Source organism: Gadus morhua, chromosome 4 (genome assembly GCF_902167405.1).
Source record: "Gadus morhua chromosome 4, gadMor3.0, whole genome shotgun sequence".
NCBI lineage: Eukaryota > Metazoa > Chordata > Actinopteri > Gadiformes > Gadidae > Gadus > Gadus morhua.
This window is the reverse complement of record NC_044051.1, coordinates 20467776-20489533: the sequence shown is the minus strand read 5'-3', so window position 1 is coordinate 20489533 and position 21758 is coordinate 20467776. Positions and strand designations below refer to the sequence as shown.

At 44.3% G+C, this 21758-nt stretch overlaps 1 protein-coding gene across 1 annotated transcript in view; it reads right to left on the bottom strand.

Moving 5' to 3' along the window:
• The window catches only part of si:dkey-34e4.1 (carboxyl-terminal PDZ ligand of neuronal nitric oxide synthase protein), a gene marked incomplete in the record, with an annotated part of 26072 nt that overhangs the window by 888 nt on the left and 3426 nt on the right, over positions 1–21758 (bottom strand). Inside the window, 5 exon segments of the mRNA XM_030355370.1 lie at positions 466–641; positions 1255–1396; positions 1870–1978; positions 3700–3758; positions 4373–4465. Coding sequence (XP_030211230.1) covers positions 466–641; positions 1255–1396; positions 1870–1978; positions 3700–3758; positions 4373–4465 — 579 coding nt within the window.

The following is a 21758-nucleotide window of genomic DNA, read 5'->3' as shown; positions in this document are numbered from 1 at the left end:
CCCCCCCCCCCCCCCCCCCCCCCCCCCCCCCCCCCCCCCCCCCCCCCCCCCCCCCCCCCCCCCCCATATGGTTGAGCGTAACATAAATAAAGCAGAGTTATAAATACTCACCCATATGTGACCGTAGGGCTGGGCGATTTGGCCTAAAAACTAAATCTCTGATTTTTTCAAACCAAACCCCAATTATTGATTTTATTAAAAAAAAACAAAAAAAAACAGTTATATATTTTTTTTGATTGTCCTATATGTAAATCTAAAATGTAAATATGTGTGTGTGTGTTTGTCTTTGTGCGTGTGTAAACTTATTTTAGCTCCAAAGGGCTTATTCTTTCGGTAATATTAGACATACTGCATACATACATAGTATACATACACATCATATCAGCGTGTGATACAATCTTATTGAATATTTACAGCCAACACTATTATTAAGTGAGTTCAGTGTGTGTTGTGTTGTTCTCTCACCGTGACGCTCTGTCCAGGTCGGACCACACTGAGCTCCGCCAGGCTCTGCAGAACGCCGCTGACCGCCTGCTCACACGGGGCTGCTCCTGATGAATGCTCTGCTCCTCCTCCTCCTCTTCCTCCCTCTTTACCACCGTCCTCTTCCTCGTCCTGCTGGGCGCCTGGCGGTTTGGGACCTGGGGAGGGGGGCAGCATGGTGAGGTACGGAGAGAGACCCCCGAGGGGGTCCACACCCAGGCTGGGGACACTTGGATGCACTGACGGCTTCTTATTATGTTATATATTACGATTATTAGAACTATATAAAGAACTAGATCAAAGGCTGTTATATTCATTATTTGTATTATTTTATATTAGAATTATTATTATTTCTGAATTTATTTTTGTATCATTATTATTATTAGCTTTTTTGCTCTTTATGAATGCGTTCTTACTCATTTAACAACAACCATTATAATGAATTGTGGCCAGTAGGAGTTTTTTTCCACTAATGATTGGGAGGAAAAAGGTGTTCTGTTATGGTGGATTTGGAAGTATTAGAAGTGGTATACAATTGATGCATTCATACATATATAAAAAAAAAGAACAATGAAAGGGAAACACATTGTTATCAATAATGAATTATATATCCCACCCAAGAGACGCACACACAACACAAAGAGAGGGAAAGAGAGAGAGAGAGAGAGAGAGAGAGAGAGAGAGAGAGAGAGAGAGAGAGAGAGAGAGAGAGAGAGAGAGAGAGAGCGAGAAAGGGGGGGGGGGGGGGGGGGGGGGGGGCGTATGTCTCACCATCAGTGGAGGCCTCCTCTGTGGACTTGTCACTGTCTCCGTCCGCCCGTCCATCTGCTTCCTGCTCGGCATGCTGCAGGCTGATCTTGTGACACACCTCAAAGGCCTGGCCCACAGTCCGCACGATGCGCATGGCCTGAGCCTGGGGCAGGAGAGAGGGGCGAGAGACCCAGACAAACAGAGAGAGAGACACACAGAGACAGAGAGAGAGAGAGACAGAGACAGACAGACAGACAGAGAGAGAGACACACACATAGACAGACAGACAAAGAGAGGGAGAGAGACACACACAGACAGACAGAGAGAAAATAAATATTACCAAATAAGGTAGTTACCAAATAAAATAAATAAAATAAATTATGCTTTTCTGAATAAAATGAATACTTAAATATACACTAGAATACATCTGCAAAGTGGTTAAAATAGGTTAAACTAAAAGACCCTCCCCACATACACATTCAGGTTGAGAAAGAAAACAAAATAAATGAGTAAATAATTAAAAAACAAAAAAGGAAATTAATAAATAGAATGTTTTTATTGTGCTAACATGGATTTACACCAACATGTATGTAATTTAGGATGTATGAAGCATGTATGGAATTCAGAGGCTGGTACCTTCTTCTTAGTCTTGAAGACGTTACACCTGAAGCAGTTATTGGTGCCATCTCTGGCGATGAAGCTGAAGATCTTCAGGTCTTGGGAATCATGAGACACATAGAAGATTCTGGAAGAAAATAATAATTATTTAACTTCCTGCCATCTGTGACTGAATTACAAAACACGTTTCTAATACTACATCACATCAATTTAGACAATTACAGAAATAGTACAACGTTAAGTCAGAGACACATTATGGAAACCTGGAATAGATTTAAAATAATAATTAAATGAACTGCATTTGTTTTGACTTAAGCTGTTATTATTTACTTTCCTAACCTATGGGGCAATACCGCATTTTACCATGACCAATTAAAGTGCAAACTTCAACACTTGTTTTGAAAACAACTGTTTTGAAAGTCAGTCTGCCTTCTCAACTCTCAACTGTTTATTTGCCCAACTCTTCAAAACACCGCAATCTCAAGGGGCCATAGTGGCCTACATAAAGATGAAATTAAGGAAACAACAACATATAAATAGCTCAAATTTACACAGGAGATCCTCTCACACACACACACACACACACACACACACACACACACACACATACACACACACACACACACACACGCAAACACACACACCACACACACACACGAAAACCCAGGGCTAGGACTCATTAGCGTTGAGGGTATGCGGTCTGTAATGTGCACACTGAGCTCTCCCACCATGAGTGACTAATGTGGCGTCAAGGAGATGTTCCGACACCCACCTGAGCAGCAAGCAATGTCCAGCACCCAACACACAATGCACTCAAATCAAAGGCACTGTCCAGCCCCCAACGCACAAGACACTCACAATCACAGGCACTGTCCAGCCCACAACTCATGAGGCATGTAATGTTACAAGTGAAACCGGTTGAAAACTCTGTACCAAAAGCAGGTGACTTAACCGCGTTACTAATGCCATATCAGATTATTCTATCATAATATTTATAACATAACATAACTGGCCTTTTACTTTACAGAAAAGTGGGAGCTCCCCTGTACTTTACTTTTGTTCCTCTAAGTCTTGTTCGTGTTCTGAGGTAAACAACCAGGATGTTTGAAAGTGGCAGTTTTGGAATTCCCATTTATAATTTAAATGAATCCGCCACATATTCTTTTACTTTTAACTGAAAAGTGGCAGGGGGAGGTGGTGGTGACGGAGGTACAGAGTGTCAGGGGATGACAGACTGCCGGCTCGCAAAAAATTGCAATGCCTGCACTGCGCCGCGTTCCATTTTCCAAATTAAACACAGCGCCTCAGGCCCTTCTATTCAATTATTACATCATCCGTCTCTGACTTCAGGGGAAGAAAAAAAGTGCTAAATTCCAAACAAACTTATATCAGCAAATGTAGCTTCATATCTCGGGCAGAGAACTCTGATAGCTTTTGGTTTCTGTTATGGTTGTGTTGATCAATAAACACGTTCCCTGCTGTCATTTGAGACTGAAGTGAGAAATGGTACAAAAAAGGTACAAACCACTTCCTTTGACACTGAAGCTCTGTCTTACTGAAAAATGGATGCGAGTTAAAAAATGCAGCGCTTTGGCCGCAAGGTGAGGAGAACGAACACGGTCGATGGAGCAGGCTGGTCCCTGGACTATCAGACCCCTCAAACCCTCACATCATACGTGCACTTCCAACGCACGCTATGGATAATTCAGGGGCGACGTGGTTATCTGAGGTTAACCACACTCGACACGGCCGTGCATTAAGGCAGCGAGCGCGCCGTGAGCCTCAACGTGTGGCAGAAGGAGACGTGGGGAACAGGAGACATGTGGGGGTTAAGAAAAGGCTCTGTACCTGTATATAGGATCCTGCATGATGAGCATCTTTCCCTCATCCCAGGTCCACTCCTTCCTCTGTGGGATGGAGAAGAGAGAGGACTCAAAGACATTGAGGTACAAGGGGTTCAAGGAGGTGAAGTTATTTTATTAAAAGTTGAAAATATTTCATATTGGAATAACTGATCTAATGTATCTTATATTGTATCTGTAAAAAGTATTTATGTTGTATGTGGGATCACACTTAAGCGTGTCTAATGGGTCTGTTGGATCTTAAGCCCTACTAATACAGTCTGCTCATGGTTGAAAGTGGAAAGCTCATGATAAGTTCTGTTGAAGGCATGCAAAGTAGGGATGGGGGAATAAATACATTTATGTGAGAATCTGGATTCTTTGCATTCGCAATATTTTTGAGCTAGGGTGACTTAACAAGTTAAAAAAAATGTAAGCCAGAAACTTTAACAAAATTTCACTGGAAGCTAAATAATGATACCGTCCTAAAGAGGGCACTAAAATGTCTTCGCCGATAGTCAACCTGCATCAACAATTTTCTGTTTTGTTCGGCCACATTACTTTAAAAATGAATGTGATCTTTAATTCCCAAACTCCAGCATTCATAATGTAAAATGTAACATCCTATTGTGCCAGTTCCCACCCCTCTAGAACAGGCTCAACGTGGTCTGACAACGTACCTTCTGCTTTTTCCTCATCAACACTTTGACCCCATCCACAGACACCACGATGCTCACTTTCTTCTTCTTGATGTTCTTGGCCTTGAACTCATACTAGAGAGGAACACAATGATGGAGAACATTAAATCAGTAAGGTACCCAGGATGGAGAACATTATACCAATAAGGACCACAGGATGGAGAACATTAGATCAGTAAGGAACACAGGATGGAGAACATTAGAACAATAAGGATCACAGGATGGAGAACATTAGATCAGTAAACAGTCAGAGGTCCCGCAGGAGACTAAGTGGTTGAAATGCAGTGGTTCTAAATGTAGACGTTAGACTGTATACGGTGGGGGTGGTGAACACCACTATCCTCTAATTACTAAACCTCTAACCATGCATGCAAAGATACCGTATTCATGCATGAAATATGAACACTTTCAAGCACACTTTCCCATGCGAGCCTCGGCACGCATGAAAGCCCACACAGCATCCATACTCCTCTCATTCATGGATTTCAGGGTTACCATACGTCCTTGTAGGACCACAGAATGATAGCACTGCACACACCTGCCCAGTGACAGGAGACTGTATGAGTCCTCATAGGAGGAACTTAACTGCAGCACAGCAGTACAGTTATCCAATCCTAGCCCCTGCCAATCAATGTCTTAAAAGATACTTTTTTATTACCCACTTATAGACAAAGAAGCGATGGCAAAGGACTCACTCTGACACAGTGATCATGATCGATGTTTCCTGTCATCAAGCCCATGTGGTACATTCCAAATCTGCACCAAATTTAGGGCCATGTCTAGCCAAATATGAATTGAAATTCAGGCAGGGTTACGCTTGGAAAGCATCCGTTACTTAAAATGAATGTCATTATCGAGAAATCCATGCATGTCTGCACTTGTATTTTTTAGATAATACTTTCAGTTTCAATCTGATATCCAAAAAAAGGCATCCATCCACTGATCAGTTCAATCTCATTTACCAGCTTAATCCTGGCCTGGGATAGGCTGCTGAAGCATCATTTGATCAAATGTCAACAGCCTAAATCAATTTAGTGCACTGCTGCTCTGTTTGTCATTTCATTCATGTAGTTATTTTGTGCCATGTATTTATTAAATGTATTGAGTGACACACCACACACACACAAACGCATTGCAAAAAACGTAGAGAAGGCTATAATAACTACAGCCAAAGAAGGCCTAAAAATAGTTATTGATTCTCATTTCCCCCAGAATGCATTGCATGACGTCACGTTGGGGAGACACGGACCAAAGCGGCATTGTGACCCTTGAGAGTAGAGACTAGTAGAGAGTGTTCAGCAGATTATACAGATACATAGATATTATATATAGTTAGTATATGCTAAACGTGAACCTCCTAAAATGGTGCGATTTGATTGGTTCACTATCTCGGGATATTGGGCAATATCCCATGATTGACATCTCAAACTCGATATTTTTTTCATCGCAAAATGTCCGCTAATAACAACAAATAAACCGCTAATAAAAACAAATAAATACCGGCAAAAATTGCTATCTTGTTTATTACTAGTGTTCACGTGTAATATAAAACATTTAATTAACAATTATTCACCTCATTCACCTCAGGGTCAGTGAATAGCCCCCTTGACCTTTGGTCTCGGGGGCTATTCCCCACTATTCACTTCGCCTTCGGCGAATAATTGTTAATTAATAGCCTAGATAGATAGATAGCCTAGTCTTTATCAATACCAAACGACACAAATCGTCGGGAATTCATTTAGGTGATTCGGCTCACACAGTATAGCCTACAAGACCACACAGAACAAGGGAGACAACAAGTCTGACTGGACATTAGGGCTGTCAACGAATATTCGAAGTTCGAATATTCGTTCGAAATGTATCCAAAAACGCGAATTCGAACGTGAAAATTAATATTCGAATGTGAAAAAACACTTCCGCGGTACAAGCGCCTCTATCTGCTTTGTGAATGAGCCTCTGTCTGTTCGCGATTTCCCTCATAATATTCGAATGTGAAAAAACACTCCCGCGGTACAAGTGTAACAGACTAGTATTGTGAAGAGCGAATGTATTTTATCCCCTCTGGGTTTCCGTACTTGGATATAGGTATTCCAGCTCGGCTATGCCATTCAATAAGCATCCGAAGTAGAGCTCAGGGAGCTAGTAGTCTGGCTGGTGAAAGCTGCTATAACGCAATGTTCTCGGCAAAGTCCGAGACAGCTTTTTTTTCATGAATCCGAACGGTGCGTAGTGCTGGCCCTTTCGCTGACATGGTGGAAGACGTAGGCGACATGCATATTTTTCTTTATCGATTTTAATAGGCCTTCTCGATAAATGGTAACTTGGTAAGCAAAGCAAGGAACGTTACCACTAGCATACTTTGTAACATTCAGAAGCGGGCGTCTTCTTCAGATTACTATAGTTTGCGCGCTTGCAGGTGTGGTGGTGAAATGCAAGCGATACAAAGTTGTGGCTTTTCATGATTAGGCCTCCACGTTACTGGGCTGTTTATAGGATATATATATATCCCGCTAATTTGAACCATGGTTTTGTCGCATTATTGACATATTGACGGCAACTGCGTAAAATAGGCAACCAGATATTCGAATAGTTCGAATTCACATTAAAGCTAGACACATGCGTTGATAGATAGATAGATGGTGAGATAGATAGACAGATAAAAAGATAATTAAATATGTTCTATTATATGCCTTGCGGAGCCAGCTAGTCCTGGGCCCCGTTTCCCGGAAGCATCGTTAGATGAGAGGCCGTTTGCAGAGCCCGAGAGGGAAGGATGCCTCGAAGTCGCATCAGCGGCATGGTTGCTCTTGCCAGGCAGGTACACAATTGGGGCCATCGAAGGCCGTATACACGGCCTTCGATGGCCGCATAGCGTTGCTCCGCTGAGGATAGGAACCGTGAACCGGCGAGGGTGATCCGCCATCCTCCTGGGCAACAGTCAGGTATGCCAGAAGTGCAGCTACAATGTTGTTGGAGCAGGAAGTAGCCAATGCCACGCCTGGACCAGTCAGGGCGGAGGCAGGTGCGCCTCCACATGTCGTAGATCTCCACGCCCTCGAGGATGGCCCCAATTATGGCTTGTTTGGACGCCTGGAAGGTTTCCTCCAGTTCAGGGGACCACGAGAATTTGCAGCGTGGGCTGAGGAATGGCCTGAATAGCGCCATCGTGTCGCGCAACTGGGCGTAGTTCGCCACCTGGTTGACAAGGCCAAACCAGCTTCTGATACCTGTCTGGGCTCAATGGTAGCGACACCCTGAACCCAGCAAAATCGACACTCCTCTCCGCAAATTGAAACTTATCTGGGTTCAACACAATGCCCGACTGGCCGACACGTGTCAGGAAGTCGATGGTCCTCCACCAGTGATGCTCTAGGTCAGTGTCATAGTGGACAGTGTCATCCACACAGCGTTCTTTGCGCTCGAAGTCCGAGAGGACAGCGTCAAAACGACGGTTGTAGCCGTCCCCAGATGACAGGAAACTTTGCGGCGCCCTGCGTAGCGCCAGCGGCCGAAAGGCGTGATAAAGGTGGTCAGACAACGATCCGATACACGCAGGGGCACACTATGGTAGCCATTCCAGGAGTCCGTGACAGTTTTCCAGGTGTCCCCCGGGATGCAACGTGCAAGGTGGAATGGGGATTCAGTGGCGAAGGTTTCACGTTGGCAGAACTTGTTGAGAGGTGAGAGATCCACGGTCCTGCGTGGGGAGCCGTCGTGCTTCCTTGTGACTACCATACGATGGCACCATGTCACTGGTTCGCCGTATGGCACACGTTTAATGACTCCAAGGGCTTCGTCCCGAAGGAGGTCGTCGTAGACTCTTTGCTGCCAGTGCAGAGGCACAATGGCCACAGTGTGGCATGCCTTTCGCGTGGCTGCTGGGTCCAAGTGCATCTCGATGGTTGGCCACTCCATGCAAGGCAAAGCTTGATGAGGGCAAGTGTTGAATGTAGATGAGGCGTATCTCTCTAGTAGCCAATCTCTCATCCGGCCGTTGTTCTCCGGTGTGCAGGGTAGCGGCATTGCCTGAGGCCGTGGAGGAGGGGCTGTACACTTGGGGCATGAGCACTGAGCGTCCTGGGGATTACTTTGGTCTACGCAGCCACTGTAGGCAGACCTCGTAGCATTCACATACAAGGGCTTGATCGGTGTGACACGAGCGCCAGGGCCATTCTCGTCTCTGGGTCCTGTTACTCGATGAGAAGTCCGCAGGGAAAAGGCAGAGGTTAAGCAACGACTCGTAGGAGAGGTACATTGCCCGAACCGAGCTGCTCACGTACACTATTGAGCCGCAGGACGTAACACCACTGTCGCTGGGGGCTGTTGAGAACCTAGCGAAGAATGCTCCCTCAATGGATATGGGGGAGCGGTTGGCGGCTGACAGGCTAAGATTGACAGGACGCAGGTCATCACGCGAGAATCCGCAGGCGAGGAACACCTCTAGAGACCAAAGATCAGATTGTGCCCCAGTGTCTGCAATGGCGGATATGTTCACTCCGTCATCCGAGCCTCATTGATTGATGCTGTCCCGCGGTCCGACTGACCTGTCAACCGAGATAGTGATTAAGATCGGGGGTGGTCTCTCAGCTTGGCCCGCCTCCATTCACCCCTGGAGAAAATGTTGTGCCCGAGCCTGATGAGTGTGGGACTACTGACAGTGCTGTGTGTCGTCCGAGTGCGGCGACGGCCCCCGCAGTGTCGGCCAGGGCGTACTCTGAGTTGAACCGACGAAATCTGGGAGATCGGCACCAATTCCATTGCAGCCTGCTGACTGTTGGTTGATGGCTGTTATCGCCTCTGCTGTCGGCGGGCCCTATAGCAGCCGACACGAACCTGGTGGGGCTTCGTATTCCAACCGCGAGAACCCTCCGTGAAGACCTTAAAGGTGCTTTTACAGCCCGGGCACGAGGCTTGCCTAGCCCTGTCTGTTGGGGCTGGTGTCGTGGCGGGGCTCGTCTGTGGATTTTTCTGTAGACGCCGGAATGATGACATGGCTGACAGAGTGGAAGACGGGAGAGCATTGCGGGCCATTTCCTTGTTTTCAACGTCTGCAATTACATAGTTCACTGGTTCCGTCAGAATGTCAGGCATCCCCAGTGTCTCACGCCGTCTAGTCTAGAGTCCTAAATCCCATTGATCAGAACATCATGGATAATGTGGTCGGTATAATCTTCATCCTTGCCACACTCGCATATCGCAATATAGGCACATGTCTCCGCCTTCCCCCGCACCCTGGCGGGGAAGGCACGGAATGCTTCATCACGTTCCTGGTGCAACTGAAGCAGCTCGGTGCGCAGGACACATGTGGCGACCGGAATGACGGCTAGTGAACGCATGGCAGCGATCAGATCCACCAGGGGTCCGGAGGCGATGTTGGTATTGGCTTTCAACATGCTGTCTCCAAGTTCAGGCCAAGCGCACTGAAATAACTGGAAATACACTCCTCGATGTCAAATTTCTTATTGAATGACAACGATAAAGAAGCCCTGCAGCAATACACAAAATAACAACATAAGCTACAACCAGTAATTCCTACATGCACATAAATATCTTCAGGAACTTAACCAACCTTGACAACAACAACTATAGTAATCAAGAATTATATTGGACTTGACGACCAACGTGACGTCATCGCCGAATGGCTTAGAAAACAACCGTTACTGCCAAAAACGCCCAAAACTGGACTTTAACAGTATTTTGGAGACATTTTATAAATGATACACATACTTTGAGTGCTTTATGTACACATTAATCAAAACTTCCAGTTAACCTGCACGTAGGCCTTTAAGGTGTGCAACTTCCCACCACCACCACCTCCAGCACCTCCTGCATCAACTCCACCATCTTAGCCTAACTGAGGGGCATTTTATCCTCTCAGGAGATCATGTCTGCCTGGGCTACAGATGAAGATAGCAGATTGTAAAAAGCTGGATGTCAGCCGGGGCTAGAGATGAAGACACTAGATTTAAAACAGCTGGATGAGATGGGACAGCTGTAGGAGAAGACTAAGCAGGACAGGGAAAGTAGCATTGTGAGAGGTCATCAGAGGAGAGGAGATGGGTGGAGAGGAGAGGAGGGGGGAGGAGAGCAAAGAGAATATACGAGCAAGAGGGAGGAGAGGAGAGGGGAGAGGGAGGTGAGGAGATGAGAAGCAGAGGAGAGAAAAGGAGTGGGGAGGCAATGAGAGAGAAGAGAATATACGAGAATGAGGAGAGGAGAGAAGAGGAGAAGTAGGAAAGCAGCAGAGCACAAGAGGGAGATGGAAGGGAAGACATGTAGAGGCAAATAGAGCAAGGAGGGAGAAGAGAGGAGACAGGGAGGCAAAATACTATTGAAAGAGTATTAGGCAAAAGATCCAACTATAATCTGATGACATGATCAGTTGAAGACAGGTGGATACCTGCCCTCCTAGATTTTGACCCATTTGAGGAAATATCCTTTTGTGTGTGTTGGGCAACAGCGTGGCCATACAGCGCTGCAAATGAGTCTCTACTTGTCAGGGCTGTTGACTTGCTAGCATAAATTGCGCAATTACAAAACAATATTAGCCCTAGTGTTACCGAGCATAATTAATGTTGCCATATGCATTTTGCATTATTGCAGTTTGGTTGTTTTATTAATTTGTTTTTTGCTTCTGTGTCATTGAATTGAATAAAAAAGCACAATGAATACGGAATAGTCAAAAGCATGAAATCGGGCGGCTAGATGTTGCTGAGAAGCAAGTCATAATATAGTAATAGTCAAGAAAATAAGGGATTTCATCTTAATAATGATAATAGAAAATGCGAAAGGACCTAGGTTTTAAGAATAGTGATAATTGTGATACTGAATATCTGAAATCACTTTAGAAAAATGTAAATCCCATCACCTGACCCAGGTCATGTGTTTAATTTAGTTCAACAGCGAGACACCACCAGACACACTTCTATCAGTCTCTCTTACGGTGGCAAGGGACACCAAGGCTGGACCAGACTCATTTCAGCCACCATCCATCCCCGCATGCTGCAGCCTCACTCAGTGATGAACATTTCATATTTCCCCTGCCTGAGAGCACACTGCTTTGAAATATTCAGCTTGTAATGGACTTGCATTGCTGTTGTTTTGGTGAATAAAATAATGAGAGGGACACGCTTCATGCCCTTTGGCTCCTGGTAGAGATAAGGTTCAGAGACGCGCTTTAAACGTTTTAATCATGCAAGACAATGTTAGGAGGTTTAAATAGCGGCACTGACAAAGCATATTACCGTTACGCCTGCGGCATCGCACCGGCACACACAGAACTTGTGCCTTGAAACATATACAACTGGTTTAGAGAATACAGCACAAAATATTATAACACACAATATTAACAGTTTACAAACACCTGACGCTAAACCCTTTTTTTAACGTAATAGGTGGTCAGAGTAGATTTGTCAGACTAGTCAACAGACTTAATGAATTTACATTCATTAAATTCACTCAAATATTCACTAAACATGTCTGGAGGTCACATTCATATTCGTACAAGTTCACTGTTGATGGATGATTTTCCATTAATACAAGTAATGAGCAAGATGCATATCTAACGGTTTTAATTAATTTTATCTGAGCTTGGCCAACTGATAAATTATGAATTAGCATAGATCCTCTGGGTATGCAGGCGTTCAGCGGTTGGGCTAGTAGAGTGTTGGGCGTCTCTTTTGATGTACATCAGACAACAACAATGGCCTATATAGTGATAGAAACTTGAAAATAAATCAAATCAAAAGAACGCATTATCGAGAAAAGCGTATAGGCTTAGTTGTAGTGTTGAGGTCAAATCTACATTTGTTATATTAACTGATTTTCTGTGTTATTGGCTTCATGGCTTGCTCAGGTTCCACTTCTTCAACAAAACCCAGAGTCACCAATTGCAGGGCAACACAAACCAAATCTCAATGTCTGGTTCATGTTTCCCCGACTCCAATTCACATGAGTCTGTACCTCTATCACTTTGTTACCAACGTTTCCAAGATACTTTAATGTGCTGTAGGTCAGATTGGAGAGTTTTGAAGAGAGATAGCCGAAGAGAGCACTGTTTTACATTTAAGGCATCAAGCAAACGCTTTTATCCAAGGTGACTTACAACAAGCATTTGTCAGAAACTTGACAGCAATCCACCATAACTACGTCCCCTCCCTCTCTGCTCCGTCCCGTTCTACGTTTCTCCGCCATTGAGTGGCACACCACACATGCCTGTGATTGACAGGCCGGATCCATTCTCCAAACCAATCAGGGAAGAGATGTCCTGATTGGTCAGAAATGAACAAGGAGCTGTCTAAAATCCAAATTGTCTCACACAGAGGCAGGCGCAGTCAACTAGAAACAGCCATCTCCACATCTCCACTAACTAATAGCTGATGGATGGCCATGCCATTTCTAACAAATTACACTCGAATAATAGCTCTAAACCTTTAATACCTTTAATTCACTTTGGCCAAGTTCAGTTCATATAACAGCTAGAAATGTTGGACATTCAGGTGAAACTACATCTATATTGCATTGAATTATTCAGGTTTGGCTAAAAGCAGAGCTCCTCAGAAATGCTTAAATACTGGAGTTGGACTTGAGGGCGATATTAGTGCAACACGCAATCCATAGAAGCTTATCGCTAATATTCTAATGTCCATTCGGACTTATTAGGAACGATGGTACAAGACATAGTACAAATACAAAAAATAATGCAATAATAAAACTGTAAGTTAATAAAAAAATATATCTTTGATATAATTTAGTTAGGGGCAAAATGACTGCAAATAGCAAGCTGACCAAAGAAACAATCTTGTTCATTATATGCTAATCGTTTTTGGAGAGAATTTGTACTTTCCAAGAAAAAAAAAAGATGTATTTTCAGAAATGACAAACCAACCAAAAATCCCCCTTTTTGATGCTAGTAGAAAAGCAGTGGAATGCGGGGTGCATTGTGGGTCGTTGATGCCCCCAAGTAGCACCACGGAATCCATACAGAACCCAACAATGGCCCCTATAGATTGTATCTTAGCAACCACTTCATTACAATTCTTAGGATTTGGGAGTTTGAGGAATTTTCCCTTTCTTCCTCACGGGAGGATACAAAGAGATGAGTGTTGAGGGCTGCAAACCCCAACAGATGTCCAACAGGCCCTGGGTAAACTTGAGGAGAGACCTTCTTAGGTACCCAGGGCATTGTCTCAGGGAAAAATGTGGGAACACTTTCACATGATTGAACTAAGACCCATTCCTCGGCATTCAGTAAAACAAAACCTAACTGTTGCTGCTGATGTCCTGGTGAGAAATGTGTGCTGTTGCCACGTTATTTCACCATATTATCAGATAAAATTGAGTAGGACTGTGAGATAGTGAGAAGATAGTGTAGCATAGCATGCCTTCTCTCCCATGTATCCATGCAGTTATAGTGAAGATGCCTTCGTTAATTTTAGTTCTTGTTGTTGCAAAACAAACAACACCAATGTCACATAACGTCATCTAAAGCACAAGAAAACCAATAATAATATGTTTAAGGCTTATTTTAGGAAATAGGTTCAGTAAACCTAATTTTCCCAGGTTTGGACTTTTATTTTTCAATATATTTTCATGACTATTTTTCAACATTTATTTTTTGGGTTAATTCCTCTTTGAATGAGCCGATAAAAAGTGGTATGACAGAAGTGCACGTCTCTGTATACATGTGTCCATCCCGGTGGTGCTTGAGAACCTCCGATTGGGACATTGAGATGACCTTGGCCTTGGCCCAGAAACATGTCTCGCGGTTTGTTGTTTGTTTAGCTGGTGAAAAAGATAAGGTTGCGGAAGCAAGTAATGGTTACCTACTATAAAGAGCAAGCAACTGTGATGTGTAAATATGCGTGTGGTTTTGGACATGTGGCAATGTGTACAATGTGTTCCTTCAACCTTAACTCGCTGATGGAATATTTGAACAACTATGGCCTATGCCTAATGTCATTGCTTCAATGGCTATCATGGGTTGACATCTTGGCATAAAGATGATAGCCGCACTCAACAACTTAAAGAGATAATACAACTGGCAGGGATGCTCTTTTATTGGAGACAGCAAGGGTACATTTAACTAAAGGTTCAATAAACTGCAAAAGACCAATGCTCAGAGCAGAAAAGGCTTCCACGAATGAACACAAAGATTGCCTCTGAAATGTGTGGACGAGATGTTGGCTTCTATTCAACTATCGTTAAAAATTAATAACATAAATGCATTTCAAGAAGGCACCACCACGTTGGCATGTGGATTCGGGATAACATTTCTAAATATTTTTTTAAATTGTAAAATGTTACACAGAACACCTCTGTGAGTGGCTCTGATACAGATGCTGATACAGAGGCTGATTCGACTGCGACTCCTGCTGATAAATGAATGCCATTACCAAGACTGATTGTACTATCAGGTACGTTCAGCTTTAATAATAAAGATCAAACTGTGCCGATATGTCACCACACCACGGGGATGACAGGAAGCCCACTTGTTACACTGATCACAGGGATAAATGGTCTTTCAACTCACTAAAGCACCGCCGAGATCAAATATAGTCACTTCATTTGCACATTAAAAATGAATTAGCTCCGACCGCCGGTAGAACCTCATGGCACCATGAAAGCTCTCTGACACTGCGCTCCTCCTCCTGCTATTGCTTTCCCTGCATTGAGGTTCAACCTCCGTCTGATATCAGGTTCAGATCACGTTGAGGTTTGTACACACCACGCTCTATATTTGCAAAGCTCCTTCTTAGAAACATCTGAAGATCGGTTGGCCTAGCTCAGGAGGTAAAACAGGTTGAACTCCTAGCGAGTGTCGCGGTGTGCCTGAGCTGAGACGCCTCACCCTGACTGATCCTGACGAGCTGGCTGTCGCCTTGCGTGGTTGACTTCGCCGTCGGTGTACTGTGTATTAACCGTTTTTTATCGCTGTGGATAAAAAGCGTCTGCTAAATACCCTGAATGTAAATGCAAGATCATTTCAATCCCTTCCATTTTCTTACTCATCTTAATCAAACTACTGAACCAAGCCTACTTGGCATGGCTTGGACCCCAACGAGCCCGACTCAACCACACACAAAGCCCCCCCAGGGGGAGTCCTCTGGGCACAGCGGTGAGGAGGTCCTTTGCTGGGGGGAGAGGGGGAGTGTCTGCAGAGGGGGCTGCGGCGGCCGGCTCGCTAAGTGTTCTGTGTGCGTTCACGGATAGATTGAGCCGTGCGCTTGAGCACCCCGGTGACGGTGCAGGGAGAGGACGGGCCGTCCCGGAGTGGTGTCTCGGGGGCTGCCCGGGAAAGGGCCACACGGGACACCGGGGAACAACACAAAAGAAGGACCAGAGGCGCCGGGCAGTGCAATGGTGAGACGGCAAACGGAGAAGTAGCACACACTGTTAAGAAGGTGCCTTCTGCATGATAACATCTGATGCATGTTGTTAGGAAGAGGAGCACACACTGTTAAGAAGGTGCCTTCTGCATGATAACATCTGATACATGTTGTTAGGAAGAGGAGCACACACTGTTAAGAAGGTGCCTTCTGCATGATAACATCTGATACATGTTGGTAGGAAGAGGAGCACACACTGTTAAGAAGGTGCCTTCTGTATGATAACATCGAAAACATGTTGGTAGGGAGAGTAGCACACACTGTTAAGAAGGTGCCTTCTGTATGATAACATCTAATACATGTTGGTAGGGAGAGTAGCACACACTGTTAAGAAGGCATTTGGCCTTTTTTTTGCCATACATATGTTGGTAAAGAAACTCCAGATAGATAGAATTCCTCTAATTAATTATTTTCATTTTTTGTTTGCACAACATTTGGCTATGAACATTTAAGGGGAAAAAAGTGTGATAACACATCAGGCATGAAGCAGGAAGCCATGAAGAAGGTACTTTGTGTCGTGGAGTGGCCATGGGCCCTGGGGAAATGTAGAGAATAATAACCCAACCGTCACACACAGAACCAACCTACTCCGGTGTGACGGAACACAAGTCTGTAACATCATTGTGCAACTTTGTAAAGCACGTTCCATCTGTAGATTACTGTTTGGACTGTTAAGCTACACTTTCTGCTGAACCAGGACAGGGCTATTTATCTGGATTGAGACAGCGCCAGAACGATCACACACACCAGAACGCACGCACATAGACGCACAACAAGCGGTAATAAAGGAGAATAATTGCTATAGCTTCTTTGATGGAGGTGAAAAATAAGTTTCAGATAAGCCATCGTTACAGGATATGAAACCAAATGAATAGGGTCTGGGTAACAGCAGTTAAAGTGTGTGTGTGTGTGTGTGTGTGTATGCATTCCTTCTTCAATGCTGAAAATACTGTTCCAACTGACTACACTTTTTGTGATTTTGCGACAAACTAGAGACCAATTAAAAAAACAAGGAACCCAAAAATATCTCAAAAGGAATCGCCAACAATGACTCAGGAGACCGTGACAATAGGCTCTGACCAGACACTTCCTGGGTGGTGGTAGTTGTGGTGGTGGTGGTGATGGTGGTGGGGCTGTGTGGGCATGAGTGGCACGGATTGGGGCCGCCAGCTGTCCCTTCCATGCAAATACGACCCCAAAAAGCCCCTCGAAAGATGTATTAAAGCCCCACAGAGAAGAGCTTGCTCATTGGCTGAGGAGTCTAAATCCCTGGCTGAGCCGAGGCGGTCTGGCCCGCGGAGCTCTGCTCTAGTCCGGGCAGCAAGGGGTTAACCAGGAAGGTGTCACATGCTGTATTTCAATTCTGCACTGCATGCTCTTTTACTCCTTCCTGTTTATAATTAACTCCCCTATTGTTCGCTGCATCGTTAAAAATGTATTCTTAAATGTAGGCCAATACATTGTTAATTAAAAATACAAAATGCATGAAGCAGAACCTAGTCAGGGTTGTGTGGTGGGTAGGGGGTTTGAGTCCCACTGTTATCCGTTGTTTACCAGAGGACCTTACCTGCAAGGCTCATTAGTGACCAAAAAGGAGGACTGCAGTAGTGAGAAGTAATAACCTGCCAAACGACCCACCCAGTACATGGCAGTGCAGCCTTATCCTCTTGTATCTTATTGACTCCTACGGCTTTGGCTTTGCGCTCCTAGCATGGCTTAATCTTTTAGTCTTTTAGCGATTCCTTAACAGGGTACTTGGCTTAGGAAACAGCTGCCCCAAGGGAAATTTTATAACAGAATTTACAGCCAAGATATCCATTTGTTTATGTTGTATTACAACCGCGGGCGTAAAAATAAGATTTTTATAACAGCCACAGTGGGATAGCTTCTGACAACAAGTTCTAATGTCCTCAAAATGAAACACAATGATCTTAACGGTCTGTCAGGGTTCTTCATTTCATTTGACTAACACGTGGTTAAATGCTGTGACTCCATGGTTGGGATCCACAGTAGCAAATGCAGTTGAAGGGATTCATATTCAGGACACTTTAGACATGTCATCATGACATATGTTTTACATAGTAAGTCCCCATCATCTAAATTCATGATATTTGGGATTTGGCTCTAAATTGTTCAAAAACTTTTTGTGTGTTTAATCCTCTTTGGCTCAATCTGCTTCCCCAGTACTCTGTGGGCTACTTGTCACAGTCTATTTTAAATAATCTATACGGTTATTTAAAAGGCCTAATATAATAACTTATTTAGCCTACACTGTAGATGGAGTTGTAGAGTCAAATGTGTTACACAATCCTATGACATTTTGAATCAGTATTTATGACTCGATGGCTAAAACCAAACCCCTAAACGCCATCCACCCCCTTATCCACCTCCTCCACTAACTCAAAGCCTTCTGAATGGTGCACACACCAAGATGACCGCAGGGAGCAGAAGACACTGACACCATGTGATGGCAACACAACTGAAGACGGGCGAGGTGGAGGGGAAGAAAGAGAGGCCGGAAGAACACATACCTTAAACACATACAGAAAGACCTTTTTATATTTTACATTTCGGGGATTTTACTGATGCTTTTATTTAAAGCAACTTACGACCATGCATACACACATTCACACACCGACGGCGCAGTTAACCACTCAGGGCGACAGCCAGCTCGTAAGGAGCAGTCAGAGTGTGGTATCTTGCTCAGGGACACCTCGACCCTCAGCTAGGAAGAGCCGGGGATCGAACTAGCAACCTTCCGGTTACCAGTCAACCCGCTCTACCCCCTGAGCTACTGCCGGCCACCTTGCTGCTTCCAAATAACAAGTTGGGGCAAGATCAGAGCTGAGATAAAAACCCACATCAACTCTCAGTACATCCACCCCTATACACAGCCCCCCGGCGCCCCCACCACACACACTCAAAACAAACACACAGACTCACAAGTAGGCCAGTCTATCAGGCTAGTCTGAAGCCTGCAGCCTGCAGCGTTCTGCTGACTCATTACCAGGAGAACACCCCCACAACACACTGTGTGTCTAGCGGACTAGTGTGGTTACACTTACAACGCAAACACACTGCAGTATATGCACCACACATACACACACATGCACGCACACACACACACACACACACACACACACACACACACACACACACACACACACACACACACACACACACACACAAGGAAAACACCACGGATGTGTTTCCTATAAAAATAATATGTATAAGGCCATAGATCAGTTGAGAAAAAAAAAAGTAAATTGGTTGCCGGGGGCGACGGCCGGAATGGCTTGTCGTTAGGTCACTCGATAAAGCGAAAGGTACTAAAAGGAAAGACCTTTCTTATGCACTTCTCCTTGTCCTGGGGAAAATAGGCCACAGGATTGTTTAAGCAAAATCCTTTTAATTTATGTGAACTTGTGTTTCTTGCGTTTGTAGTCCTTCAAACTTGACTTTTAAAACAGAGCCAACTGAAATTTGAGCAGAATTTCATTAAGCAGGTTACGCAACTTAATAATTATAGGCTAGCACACGTGTTTTTCTTATTGAAGGTCAGCCTACCCTCACACAGCTACAATGGAGAGAAAGGTTTAGAGGCTGTAAGGAGAGGAGACCTCACCAGCAGAGCCTTGCACACATTCAGGCCATGGTAGTGTTTGGGAACTATATAAAAAGTAGAGTTGGACTTCTCCACTGGCTGTGTGCATAACAAATAATATAACAAACATTTGGAGTGGTTGTCCCTACCGCTGGATTCGATGCAATACCAGTGAGACTGGAAACCCCCCAGAAGTATACCAAGTATGAACCAAGTATGCAGTTTCTGTAAATCATAATTATAAATACAAAAAATACTTTTTGTAGGTTGCTTCAGATAAAAGCATCTGTTACACTGAATGTAAATGTAAATAAACCAACTAAAGAATGAAACATCCAATGCTACATTGTCTCCTATAGCTTTGAAGGAGGGAAAATCAACACATGGTAAGTTCTGTCATTTTTTATTATTATTATTTTGTTATTATTAACAGGCTCCAAATCCAGATCCAAAGTGCCAATCCCTTTCCCATCTAGGTCAACTCCTTTACACATGTACATCTGCCCTTAATCTACCATGAATACCCAACACGAAAACAATGAACCCCATTATGGAGCTGCACTCATCCCTTCATACACACCGTGACCCCCAGCAAGTAGCCCGGTGCTGCCGACACTGAGGAACCCCCCCCCCCCCCCTCCGACGCCTCTCTACCCGACAGTCCTCTCTTAATCCTGGAAGATACTGATGATGTCGTTGTTATGCAAAGCCCGAAGCTCAAGCTGTTATTTAGACGGTCCCCGTGTCTGATTGGGACTTGATTGCAACACCCGTCCACACACGGTCTTCAATCGGCCGTTCACGTCAGCTGTGATCTATTGAAGCAAGTGTTTATGTCACAACACTATTGATTTATTCGAGGTGGAGAGACGGTTCATGTTTGTGTTTACGTGACAATCAACATGTCAACTTAAAATATATGCATTTTAAGAAACAAAGAAGGATTGATTGATCTATCACACAATGAAAAATATGAGCTGATTGCTTGTTTGTCACACACACAAAATAACACAATAGATGTCCTTACATACAGAACATACAGAAGTCTAGTTGCATGTAAGGATACCACCGATTATTCTGGGGCTTTCAGAGTTCTCTGCTCCCGCATTAATGTGCTTTGCCCTCACCTAGGGCTGGGTGATTAATCAAATTTTGATCGGGATTTCGATTTTTATCCTCAAACAATCACAAAATTAACATAATCAAGTTTTTCGAAATATTATTATTATTATTATTATTTTTATAAATGTTTTATAGAAAGGGCAGAACAGCTGGATACATATCTGTAAATCATTTTAGATTTGAACATATTCTTTTTGACCATTTTGTGTGTTTTTTTAAGGCGAAATTTCAAAGTTCTCAGTTACAAAGTTTTTTTGGGAGAGACATGCTGAATAAATACAACATGTTTTCAAAATCAAAGATAAACGTTTCATTAATCGGGACTTCAATATTGACCAAAATAATCGTGATTATGATTTTTCCCATAATCTAGCAGCCCTACCCTCACCCAAGAAACCAGCATATTAATTAGATCCTTGCTTAATTCGATAGATGCATAATTACATTAACATGCATAATTTATGGGCATATTATCTATGGGGAAATACTCCACAGTCCTCTCTACATTTGGATTGATATCCTGTATCAATATTTAAGTGTTTCTGTTTACACCTGCTCTCTCAGCCCCCCTTCCCAGACCCCAGCCTGCCAATACAAGCCTCCTCCGTTCTCGTCGGAGTGATGTAGCATCTTGTTGTGAGAACAACCCAGAAGACCGCTGCCATTCACAAAGCATTTCATTGCACCCTCCTGCCTGGGAGTCACGGATGGAGGGAGGGAGGCGCCGGCTTCCTGAAGACACGGAGCCCAGGGAGCCATGGGGTTTCTCATAAAAATATTCAGGAGTGCATGCGCGCACACACACACAGACACACACACACACACACACACACGCACGCACGCACGCACGCACGCACGCACGCACACACAGACACACACAGACAGACACACACACACACACACACACACACACACACACACACACACACACACACACACACACACACACACACACACACACACACACACACACACACACACACTCAAGTCAAGCCTAGAAGCGGTCATCCCAGGGAGCACTGAGTAGTTAGCCTGAGATGCTCTAAATCCAGCCCATCTATTTTAGTAAGGAGAGGAGAGTAGAAGAGTCGAAAGTAAGTGAGTGAGTGAGTGAGTGAGCGAGTGAGTGAGTGAGCGAGTGAGTGAGTGAGCGAGTGCGAGAGAGAGTCTAGGGATGGCTTCAGGATGGATGAGTTCTTCTGCTCAAAAGATAGATATTTTGCATACATTGCCTATTGTACATTGCCACACGCAC